The sequence below is a fragment of the Melospiza melodia genome, chromosome 21 (assembly GCF_035770615.1).
Source record: "Melospiza melodia melodia isolate bMelMel2 chromosome 21, bMelMel2.pri, whole genome shotgun sequence".
Classification (NCBI taxonomy): domain Eukaryota; kingdom Metazoa; phylum Chordata; class Aves; order Passeriformes; family Passerellidae; genus Melospiza; species Melospiza melodia.
In genome coordinates, this window is record NC_086214.1 from 10,797,040 (window position 1) to 10,809,093 (window position 12,054).

The 12,054-nt window shown below is 55.4% G+C and overlaps 1 protein-coding gene across 1 annotated transcript; it reads right to left on the minus strand.

Annotated features, from left to right (window-relative positions):
* Window positions 1-300: 300 nt before the first annotated feature.
* Window positions 301-11,180, minus strand: TRARG1 (trafficking regulator of GLUT4 (SLC2A4) 1). Its single transcript, XM_063174148.1, has 3 exons — window positions 10,775-11,180; window positions 5,730-5,862; window positions 301-5,191 (listed from the first exon to the last, which is right to left on the minus strand). Exons 1-3 carry the CDS (start codon window positions 11,162-11,164, stop codon window positions 5,184-5,186), a joined length of 531 nt encoding a protein of 176 aa, XP_063030218.1. The 5' UTR covers window positions 11,165-11,180; the 3' UTR covers window positions 301-5,183.
* Between the last annotated feature and the right edge of the window lie 874 nt (window positions 11,181-12,054).

Here is a 12,054-nt window from a genome sequence, read left to right on the forward strand (position 1 = left end):
GCCAGCCTTGGTGTGAAGCAGGAGTAGCTGCAGTGTGGTGTCAGCTTGGACCTGCCTGGGTGAGTAATGAACTTAGGGGAGGTTTGAGCAGCTGTGAAGCAGAACACCAAGAGCACTTTTAGGTTTAGGGGCTGTTATAATGGGAGGATGTCTTTGCATATTATTAGCAACCCACTGCACCCAAAACACCAACTGGTTGCTCTCAGAGTGTGAAGCAATCACTGAATGAATTGGATTTTTTTTTTTTTTAGCTTGGATTATTTTTTTTCTCCTCATTTAGACAGAAGAAACCAGTTCAGCTTTGACCATGCATGTTACATTTTAATTTTTTTTTTTCTCATGCCAAGAAATACAAAGAAAGTATATAAGATATACCATACCATCCTGCAGAAAAAGAAACATTTGTCAGCAAAGAGAAACACCCAGCTGCAATTCCTGGTGTGTTCATGCTGTGTGTGAGCTGTGGCTCTCCCAGTGGGGGGATGGACCCTGCAATTCCCATGCCAAGGATCAAACCCTGGCACCTTCCAAGGGCTCCCAGGTGGTGCCAGGGCTGCCTTGGTGAACCCTGCACACGTTCCCTTTCTGATGTTTCTTATCCTGGATGGGTGTTTATAGCTTGGGATTTTTTTGCTACCTACTGGTGTCAGCAAATGCTTTACAAATATTCCCACTTTGAAAAGGCTGCTGTCCCCCCACACCCCCTGGGACTGGGCCCAAGCAGGGGAGTGCTTCTGTCCAAACCTAACTGGTTTTTGCCAAAAATTAAAGGCTGTGTACTGAAAGGAGAACAAGCTTAAATCTGAATAATTTCAGCTTGAAGGGCAACCCTGGCTGTGGTAACAAAGCAGGGCAAGGGTGGGTGCAGCCTCTCCCTGGGCTTGGGGGGAACAGAAATTGAGATTCCATTTTATAGAAAAGGCAGGATCTGCTCCCCTTGTCTGCATGGAGAAATCTGTGTGGGCTGGAGGGGGTCAGAGCTCCCTGAGCCCAGAGATGAGCCCAGAGATGGGATCCCATTGCAGCAGGACCTGTCCCAGGGACAGCAGGGGCAGGAGGAGCTGAGGGGCTCAGGAGAGCTCTGGGATGGGGATGCTGAGGGGACAGGGGGATAAAATCATGAGGGGAAACTGGAACAGGGTGAAACACCAGCCAGAAAAAGCAAATCCATCCAACTTTGAAGTCCTTTGGTGGCTTTGTTTCCCCTGGTGGGGCTCAGATCCCTTTGGTGCTGCTGTGACCCCACTGGCTCAGGCCAGACCTTCCCTGACCCTGGGTCACTGAGGCTGCTGCAGAACCAAGAAAAGTTTATTGCTGGTTCAGCTTAAAGCTTCAACCCAGCCTTGATGCAGCCAGCAGCTCTTCTGTGGCACCCCATGAGCCCAGCCCTGCCCCAGATCCTGGCACAGAAGCCCAGGGAGGTGCCAGCAGCACCAGCTCCATTCTTTCCAATCCTTCCCCTGGATCTCCATTCTTTCCAATCCTTCCCCTGGATCTCCATTTTTAACAATACTTCCCCTGGATCTCCATTTTTAATAATCCTTCCCCTGGATTTCCATTTTTTTCCAGCCCTTCCCCTGGATTTCCATCCCACCAGGAGCTGACACTCGATGGTGGCTCCCACTCCAGCCCACATTTAGAGACATTTCCCTCCTTCTCCATCCCCTCAGAGCTCTCCTACCACCAGCTCAGCTGCCCTGGGCTGGGTTGTCCCCCTGCTCTCACCTTTCCTTCACCAGAGGGGAGAATTTGGCCAGGATTTTGTGCCTGTTTCAGCTGTAACCCTGCTCAGGTGAGTGCTGAGGGCTCTGCAGGCTCCTCCTTCACCAATATCAGCAAATTCCACCCAAAAAGAGCCAAGAGGGAACTGGGCTGGGGGATGGGGAGAGAGCAAAGTGGCAAAACTTTGCAAAAGAGGCAGCAAAATGTGTGGAGAAGTTGGTGGGGGAGCAGGGAAAGGGATTTTGGGGTGTCCCTGGAGAGTTTGTTCCTCCAGCACTGCAGAGGCAGGTTACAAACAGAGTAAATATTTTGTCAGGGGGCTTTCTTCTGGATTTAAATGCAGGATAAGAAGAAGGAAAAAACAAAAGCTGAGTTAAGGGTGTAATACAGTTGTATCTATTCAGGAAGATTTTAGAATGAAACGGATTTAAGAGTCATAGTTCTTCTCTTTTGTTAGACTTGACAGTGAGGTGAGAAGCATCAACCTGAGCTGTCCAACGAGACAGGAGGCACAAACAAATCATCACCCTGGGGTTTTGGGGGAAATCTTCTGCCTCCTCCTGCATCCAGGGGAATCCTGGTGCCTCCACTGCTCTGTGCTGCCCTGGCCTGGAGCACTGCAGCTGCCTCCCAAACCCCATCCCTGATCTGGCTGCAGGAATCCCATTTGGAACCACAATTTGTTTGGATCCCACTGAAAAAAAAAAACACAGGTTCCAAGGAAATCTGTGCTCAGAGGTGTTTCTGCTAAGGAGGAGGATGAAAAGAGAAGAAAATGGGGTTGGTCTGGGAGCTGCTCAGAGCCTGAGTTTCTGCCATCCCTGCAATTAGAGCAGTAATGTGAACCCCCCTCGTGGGGGGTGCCAGGGTTTGATCCTTTGGATGCAGGGAAGCACTTTAGATGAAAGGCTTTATAAAATGATAAAAGAGCATTTAAACCCTTACTTAATAAACGCTCGGCGCTCTCAAGTCCTAGAACTGCCTCCAGCACTTTTCCCTGAAAATGGGGCCCTTCCTGCTTCCTGGGCTCTTCCCATCAGCTGAATCCCAGCAGCTCCAGGGGCAGAGGGCAGGGAATCAGGGACAGACAGCACTGCCCTTATGTAACTCCAAAAAAAACCCTCATGTTCCCCAGCAAGCAGCTTTTGAGTCCAAGAGATAAAGAAGGAACTGTTTGGGGGTTTGATGGGGTTTCAGTAGCCATAAAACGAATTTTGACCATCCAAGGGAGGGTTTCTGAAGGGCTCAGGAGGAAAAGAGGCAGTTCCTGGGCAGAGGATGGAGGAGGGAGCTCCCACCCAGCAATGCTCAGCACTCCCTGTTTGCTGAACTCACAAAAGATAAATTGCACAAGGAAAAGTTGCAGATTTGGTCCATTTTAGGTGCCAGCAGTTTGTGATGGAGTGCTGGCAAAGGGGTGGATGGGAATGGAGCCCAAGAAGGTGCTGTAGTGATGTGCTATTGCTGTGAGCCCCTGGCATCCCTTGCAGTGGAGAGGAAAATGTTGACAGCGTGTCTGGGGGATTTGGCTTCCTCACCCCCTGGATTCAAACAACATCTAGAGGGAAAAAACACTTGAAAGAGGAGCAATCGAAAAGGTGGCAGGAGAATTTTCACAGAGACGCCTGTGGCTTTGCACATTAGTTACTACAGAGTAACTACAGGGTGGATTTACACCCACCCCTGCCCTGTGCTAAGCCAGGTGCCCACTCAGAGCCCAGGGCAGGGGGCAGTGCCAAGCAGTTCCCATGTTGGGAGGGTTCTTTGGTGGATTCTCCATGTAGACAAGCCAGGGAAGCATTGAATTTGCTCTAAATTTGGAGTGTTAGGGAGCAGAAACGCCCTGCAGGGCAGCATTTCTGAGTCAGTCCGTGCTCTCAGGTTGTGACACAACAGAAGGGTCAGGCAGTGCAGCTCTTGGTCGTGTGTCCCCAAAGTTTGGATCAAAGAGCCTCAGGGAGCCGATGGACGTGGCCAGAAGTCACAAAGCCTGGCTGAAACAACAGGCAATGGAGCTTTGCATAGTCTGGGTGGGTGGGTGGGTAGAGAAACAACCCCAGGGAGGCCCCACAGCAGCGAGGAGAAGGGCTGGGGCTGGATGGAGCCTCCAGGGGCATTGGGTGCCACAGGGATGGGCTGGGGGAGCCAGGGGCTGTGGAAGACATGGCAGGGCCTGTGGTGCCTACAGACAGAGTGGGAGGAGCAGAGTCTGTTTTCTCGTTGTGGTAAATACAAAACATTAAAAAATAATACAACAGCTCCTGGAACTGCCCCCAGGCAGCTCCGGGGGCGCCGGAGATTTTCAGAGCTGTGTGAGAAACGCTGTGTGAGGGGTGCAAGGAGAGGAGCAGGAGTCTAAAACTGCTCCCTGCCCCTGGAAATCTCCTGGAAGGCCCTAAGCTGAAGCCCCAGAGGGTTTTGGGGTGAGCACTGGCAGTGCTGGGGGCTGGATCACGCTGAAGCCTCTGCGTGCCGTGGCATCGGGGGTGAGTGGGTGGAGGGGGCTCTCCATGCCCTGCTGCTGCTGCTGGGCATCAACCAGGCTCTTGTCTCATTGTCTCAGTGCCAGGGGTGCCAACCTCCCTCTGGGTGCACAGAGAAATGTGGGGGTTCACAGGGAACGCCTGATTTTGCCTTCCTTTAAAAAGCCCACCTTGGGATGGGGGTGAGGAGGAATCCAGGGTTCTCATGCAGCAACATCCTCCTCTGCCAGCTCTGAGATCTGCCCTAAGTGATAAAAGAGCTCGTAGGAACAGACATGGAGAACATTCCCAAAGGCATGCAAATGGTCATTGTCTCTTTTTTTTTTTTCTTTTTTTTTTTTCTTTTTTTTTTCATCAAAAATACAAAAGCACCCACCACATCCTCCAGCTTTGGCGGCTGCGTTTCGCTCGGAGCAGAGCCGTGGTCCTGCTGCAGCTCCGCTCTCCCTCCTCCTCCTCCCTGGAACAGCTCTCAGCTCCTGATGGCAGTTTGAGCTTTGTTTTTTGTCGTTTTGTTTTGTTTTGTTTTTTTTGTAGAGACAGAGAATTTGACGATTTAAAAACCAACAACCCCCCAAAAAATCCAGTGACTTGTGCCGGAATTCTCAGGAGGACTCCTCAGAAACGTCCCGTTCTCGCCTTGTGTTTTCCTTCCACAACCAGCTTCCTTCTGGAGACTCTCTCCTCCTCTTGCACGAATGAGGTAGTGGATTTCCCCCTTCTCCTCTCCTCTCCTCAGTGGCCTCTCCCATTGCTCCTCAGGGTGATTTTTATCCCGTCCCTGGCCCAGGCTCATTCCCAGGAGGCGGTGAATTGACGCATGCGTTCCTCCCGACGGCGCTCCAGAGCAGACTGTCTAGGGCTGCCCACCTACACTGTGACAATTTTTGTTTTGTTTTGTTGCAAGGCTGAAAGTAAAAACCCCAAAAGGAAAGTTGTCTTCCTCCTCTTCAAGGTATTTGCATGCTGAAACGTCTTCTAGGAAGCTGCAAAAGAAAGAGTGGCTTAGGGCAGCTCCCAGCAGGCAGCAGATGCTCCCCTTACTCTCCTTTTGGGTGGTTCTGAGGTCCCTGTTTGCCTGAGCTGGGCTGATTTTGGGAGATTCCCAAGATATTTTGGGATTGTATTTCTGGGCAGGTTGATTTGTGTCCTGAAACCTTTCTGTTTTCACAGCACTCCACTTTTCTAAACCCAACCACAGGCTTTGCCTTTCACCAGGGAGAGCTTGTGTGGTCCCCAGGGCACTTTGGACAGCAGAGGAAGGCTTTCCATGCTGGCCATTTGGGCAAAAATCCTACCGGGCAATTTTTCCAGTAGAAAAGCGTGTTTCTACTGGAAGGAGCCCATTCTCTGAGGTGTTTTTCACGTGTTTGAGCAGCTGGTGATGGCCAAACCAAGCTGGGGTCGGCGCCCTCCCACTGCACTGAGCTGGGAATGAGGGGCAGGGCTGTCCCACGCCCTGGAGCTCGAGCCAGGTGAGGCTCCTGCAGGAGCTGGGCTGAGGGGAGGAGAGGGAAGGGTTACCTCCGATGCTGAGTGAAATGTAGAGCACGATGATGATGGTGCCCAGCACGATGGAGACGATGCTGAGCAGCCTGGCCATGCGTCCCAGCCGCCGGGCGCCGTCCGTGTCCCCCTGCTGGCCGCTGTTCCTCGACTGGGGAGACACAAAAAGAGTCCCTTGAGAGGGGCAGCAGCTCCAGGGGCGACTCCCTGGCTGCAGAACCCCGAACTGAGCCCCCGTTTCCTTTCCTGCTCCTTTAATTGGCGATCTCTTGGTTCCTAAGTAAAAAAAATGAGGATTCCTGGTGAGGGAGCAGCATCACTGCTGGGGACAGGTCCTCCTGATCCTGGTCCTGCTGGAAAGCATCTCCTGGGCATCCTGCCCTTGGCTGGGGCAGCACCCAGCACTCAGCACAGGGCAGCTGGGAGAGGGTTTGTGGTGGAATTACTCACCGTGCGTCAGCATTTGCTGCCAGCCCGGCCCCTGGCACCAAAAATCCTCCCCAGGTTTGTGCAGTGCCCTTCTGCCACCCCCAAAACCCACTGGGAAGGGGGTTTGGAGGGAGGAAAAGTGGGTGAGGGGGTTTAAGGCCTCTTGGTGGCATTTTCATCTGGTTGGGAAAGCTTGGAGTGAGGGGAAGGGAAGCAAGGTGGGATAGGGGGAGAAGGGAGCCCAGCGTCCTTGGTCCAGTGGAGGAGTTGGGGAAAAAAACCCCTAAACTTCACTGGGAGTGGGGTTTTATTGATGATTTAACTGCTTTGAAGCAGATATTCCTCCTTTGGGGTTGCATTTATGTATTTAACACTTTTATAAGGGTTAAAGGCTTCTTCCCCTGGCCCCATCCATCCCCAGCCAAGCTGCCTTGGAGGAGAACAGAGGGGTCTGGGGCAAACTGTGGGGCAGCAGCCCCCAAAGCCCTGTGCTGTGTGACAGCTCTTTCCTTTGGAGCATGGCTGCTAAAACTGGGGAAATTCTCTGCTTAAAAAAACCAAGTGTACTAGTTAAAATGGGTTAAAGGTGGAAGTGGATTAAAGCACCCCCAGTTTCCTTTCAAAAAATGTGAATCTCAGAAATAGCTGTGATGGAAAGGATCTCCTTCCTCGTGTTAAAAAAAAAAAAATAAAATAATAAGAGCAGGGAAGCTCTAGCAATAATAATGAAACATCACAGAGACTCTGAACCAATAATTGATGTTATTGCCCCATTTCCCATTCACCCTGCTTTGATTCCTCTGCCTCTTGGCAGCACCAAAACATCCCAGGCTGTGCATGGGCAGTTGCTCCGTAGGAAAAACACAGCTTTGGAGGTTTCCATGTGCTCCTTTGAGTTTGTATCACCACGAAAATAACCCAGCAGAGCCCCAAACAGGGGGTGGCTGCTGCCTCTGCCCCCTGCCCACGTCCTGCCCCGCTCAGGAGCCTCCCTGGGCAGGGCTGTCCCCAGCAGGGACACAGGAGTGCTCGGGACCTCGCTGCTCCTGCTCTCACCAGCAGCTCTGCCAGACCCACTCTGAAAGCAAAGGGATGCAGCCAAGAGCTATTTTCATCCCAGAACAGGAGGTGACAAAATGAAGCCTCATGGGTTGGTGGTGAGAGATGGGGAGGATGCAGGAGCCCGGGGATCCACAGGATCCCTGCCCTGCTCACCGACAGCTCCAGCTATGGGGATTTCGATTTTCAGGCTCTGGTTTTTGTAACAAATTTTGCAACAAGATTTTGGCGGGGTGTGGGTTAGATTGCAGAGAAATATGCAGTTTTAGCTGTCTTCCAGGCAAAATTCAATGTATATATTTATCACGACAGCTTCTGGAAGTGTTTACTGCTCATTTATCCTCCACAATTATGAGAAACACATCGGCATTGGCATGGGGTGTTTAGCAAGAACTTGGTACTGTACATATATTATTAATCAGAGTGGAACAGTTTGATTATAGCTCTCTAGTACCACTAATCCCCTGTTTTGCTTTCCACATAAAAACATTAACATCTTGTTTATTAATCGAGGCTCACCAAGGCAGAACATCTCCAAAAAGCTCGAGGGCTCTGGGGGAGTGAGTCACTGTGAGAGTGCCAGGGGACTCCATGCTCCAGGAAATCTGCAGGGCCTGGGCAGTGGGTGCTGCTCTGCAGCCCCCAGGGCCAGGTGAGCCTGGGTGACTCAGGGATTATTAATTTTACCTCTTTCCCACTGCTGTCTGCTCCTCTTACTGCCCAAAATGGGTTTTTTTCCCCTAAGTGGCCTTGTGCAAATGAAGGCAATTACTTTGCTGTGCTGGTCCCAGGGATGGGGAAGACAAATCATCCCATCCTCTTCCCTGCAATCCCTCCCAGCTGATGAACTGGCTTTGGATGCTCTCTGCTGCCGTCCACCAATTACCCAGAATAAATCATTAATCCTGGACACTTGGGGTTTTTGTTGAGGGAAACATTCCAAGAGAGGCATCAGTCAACTCCAGAGTGAGGCAGATGATGGGTGAGGACAGCCTGACTTCTCCCACATCTTCTGGCAATGACAGAATTTATTTTGGATACCAAGTGCTGTGCAGAAGTGCCCTTGATGTTACTACGTGGTGGTTCTGGATGGATTTTTTTAATTTTCTTTCGTTTATTTGGAGTTTTGGGCTCTGGGATGTGGCTGCTCTGCTTCTTTCCCCGAAGTGGCTGCACTTTGGTGGGAAGGGGAAAGGATTCAGAGCAGGAGTGCAGGGTGGGTGTGTGGTAGCCAGCATTGCCCTGCAGTTCCAGGAGATGGAATATCCTTGTCCACCAGTCCCACTCCCTCTCCTGGGGAGTGACCTGAACCCTTCAGAACAGCCAGATCATCACTTGGTGACAAAACACATCCAAGAGGCCGTGGAGAAGACTCAGGTAATTAATTTCCATGAAATCAGCGTTAGCAGGAATGGGCTGGAGATGGCTAGAGCAGGGTTTTTTCCACCTCTGGCCATAGGCCCTGTTGGGATCTGAGAGCAGCTTTTGAAAAATGATTTATGAGACACTAAGCTCAAAAGCATTCATTTACTTTCCTCTCTGGATGCTGCTTATTACCCAGGAAAGAAAAAAAAATAAAAAGAAAAAGCTTTCATGTGCAAAAGCTTTGACTGAGGAAAGAAAAGCACAATTGCAGAGCCAAAGGAATGTCAGCACATTGTGGAAAGGTGCTCCTGGTTCCCCAGGCGATGGGAATCACAAAAACCTGGTTCCTGCTCAGACCTGGGCATGATCAGGCACACCTGGGCTTTGCTCTGAGAGAAAAGCTGAGCCTGGGGGGGCACTGGGAGCTCAGCTCCTCGCTGCTGTGAGCAGGTAAAACATCAACCCCTGCCCTGGGAGCTGCTCCAGATATTCCCTGGTTCCTCAGGGAGAGAAGGGGGATGGATGGATGGATGGATGGATGGATGGATGGATGGATGGATGGATGGATGGATGGATGGATGGATGGATGGATGGATGGATGGATGGATGGATGGATGGATGGATGGATGGATGGATGGATGGATGGATGGATGGATGGATGGATGGATGGATGGATGGATGGAGACTCCTCATCCTCAGCATGGCTGCCAGGTGGGTGTGTGGAGCAGGTGATGGTGCAGGACTAGAGAGGGCTGGAATCATTAATTAAAGCACAGCACAGAGAGTGCAGGAGTGGCTGTGCAGGGGCCAGAGGGTGTGCACTGTGCTGTGTGTGCCAGGAACCTTGTCCTCAGCTGGATGCACCTTCTGCCCCCTTCCCCAGCTCTGGCTGAGCCCTGGGCAGGGCTGCCTTGGAAGCAGAGGGCAGCCCAATATTCCCATTGCCTTGCTGCTCCTGCCTGCCCGGGCTGTGACAGCCACCACGCCCTCTCAGCCTGGCAGGAGAACCAGCTCCTGCTCTTTTGCCACTGTCAACTCTCCTGGTGTGGCCCAAGGCACATCCCCACGCCTGCAAGGGGCAGTGTGAGGATCTGTTCTGCAGGGAGGCCAATGTGGCTGGCAAATCCCCGTGAGAGCCCTTGTTTATTACCACGGATATGCAACACCCAGCTGCTTTCCCTCTCCTTGCAGTGCAAAGCCAGACAAGGCTGGCTGGCTTCCCTGGCTGCTGCCTAAACAGGCTGTGCCACACAACTGTACTACGCAGATGACAGCTGGCACTGGCAGGAACGATGATTCCTCCTCAAAATGGAAATTGGTCTCCCTGGAGGGCTTTTTGTGGCAAGTGCCCGTGCCTGCCTTCAAGTTGTTGGTGGTTTTTGGGGGGAAGTGCTGGCTGCGTGTGCCCCTCGGTGTATTTCTGTGTGGTGAGCAGGTAGCGGAGCTGATTGTCAAAGGAAAGGTTTGCCTTTGTTGCAAATCAAAGGCATGGGAGGTGCTGGGTGTGTACAAGAGACCAGCATCTGCTGGGGAAGGGGGTGGCTGTGCTGGTAGGGCTGTGCTGGCTGAGCCACCTGTACCCGAGATGGGTGGGAGGCCAGGCTGCCTTCATTCTCCCCTGCTCGGCTCTTGGTGTATTTGCTGAGCTCTGGGGGATGTTTAATGGAGGAAAATTGCTTCTCCGGGGCGGCTGAAGCAGCTGCAGGTGCAGCCTGTCCCTTTGAAGTGCCTGAGGCCAGGCAGGAGCCTCCAGCCAGGGTCTCCCCGGTGCTGCAGGGCTGGGCTGGGCTCGCAGGGAGGTCCCTGGTCAGCGCTTTGCCCGCAGCTCCTTCCCGGGGAATCCCGCCGAGTCCCGGAGCGCTGCCGGGGGATGGGGACCGCGCTTCCCGGAGCCCTGCCCTGGAATCCCACCCCCTCTGCATCTCCATCCCGCCGCCTCCTTCTCCATCTCCTTTTCCATCTCCATCTCCATCCCGCCGCCTCCCCGAGCGCTGCCCCGGGCTCGGCGCCGCTCCCCGCCCGCCTCCGCCCGCCCGCGCCCCCCGGCCCCGCACCGGAGCGGGGCGGCCCAGCCCGGCCGAGCGCTGCGGGAGCCGAGCGGCTCCTCCCGGGGCTGCAGCACCGCGGACAGCTCCGGGGCGCCCGTCGGGGCGGGGGAAGCCGGAGAGAACCGGGCGGGTCCGAGCGCGCCCGGCGGGTCCCGCACTCACCATGATGGAGAAGACGAGGGCCACGATGTTGATGGGCCAGACGGGGCAGAAGCAGGAGAAGATGGCGAGCACCAGGTAGTCCCGAGGGCGGCCCTGCTCCGGCGCCGCCGTGCTGGTGGCCGTGGACGAGGCTCTGCCCAGGCTCAGCCGGGACGGCGACAGCGGCGGCGCCTCCAGGTGCCCGACCGACACCGACTTGTAGCCGAGCCCGTGCCCGTTGCGCTCCGTCTCGCCGGGCAGGGCTGCCGTGAAGGATTTGGAGCCGCGGAGGCCCTTCTCCTCCCGGCCCTCCGTCGCCGACAGCAGCTTCTCCGTCTCCTGGAAGCGGGTGGGCAGCGCCGTGCCCGAGCCCGGGCCCGGGCCCCCGGGCGCGGAGCCGGTGCTGGCCATGGCCCGGCGGAGCGGAGCGGGCTCGGGCAGCGCCCCGCCGCCGCCGCCGCTCTGCGCTCGGGGCCCGCCGCCCCGCGGGAGGCCGAGCCGGGCTGGCCCCTCCTCCGGCTCGGCCCCCGGGGCAGGATCGGGGCCGCGCACCGCCCCCGGGGTGTCCCCGGCCCCCCCTGCCCGCGCCGCCTTCCCGCGCTCGGCCCCCGCCCGCCCCGGTGCGTGCGGCCCCCGGGGATGCGGCGGGGCGGAGCCGGGGAGTCCCCGCCGCCTTCAGCCCGGCCCAGCCCCGCCGACCCCCGGCTCGTCCCCGGGGCTCGCACGGGCTCCGCTCCGCTGCAGCGGGACGTGAGAGCCCAGCCCGAGCGGGGCCCGCCCGTGCCCGCGGGGCTCGGGGCCGCCTCCAGCCCCGGAGGCGCGGGGGATGCCGAGAGCAGCGCCGTGCGGGGCGCACACGGCCTTGCTGTCCCTGCTGTCCCCGCTGTCCCCGCTGGCTGCCAGCCTTTCCCCAGGCAGGTGGGGGACATGCGACACGGAGCAGAGCCCCTCACGCTGCGGAGAGGGGCTGGAGCTGCCCCGGGCAGGGCAGGGCTGCCCAGAGGGGTCTGGGCAGGCTGTGGGAGCCCTCTGGCTCCAGCCGCTCTGGGAAAGCATCGTCCCAGGCACAGGGTTGGGAGAGGCTCTGGGCACGCCGTGCTGAGCTCGCCCTGCCCTCGCTGTGTGTGGGTGACCGTGGTGACACCACAGCTGGGGACAGGGACACCAGATCAGTGCCACACCACGGCCCTACACAGGACCTGCGGAGCAGAAAGGGTGCCTGTGCAGTGTGAGTTACATCTTCTCCACCCTTGGGAGCAGGGATGATGTGAGGGACAGGAGGGAGGGCTAAAACAACCCTC

Coding starts and splice junctions, on each gene's coding strand:
- TRARG1 (XM_063174148.1), bottom strand. CDS start 11,164: ATGGCCAGCACCGGCTCCGCGCCCGGGGGCCCGGGCCCGGGCTCGGGC. Junction 5,863..10,774: donor CCCTCGTCTTCTCCATCATG/GTGAGTGCGGGA, acceptor GTGTCTCCCCAG/TCGAGGAACAGCGGCCAGCA.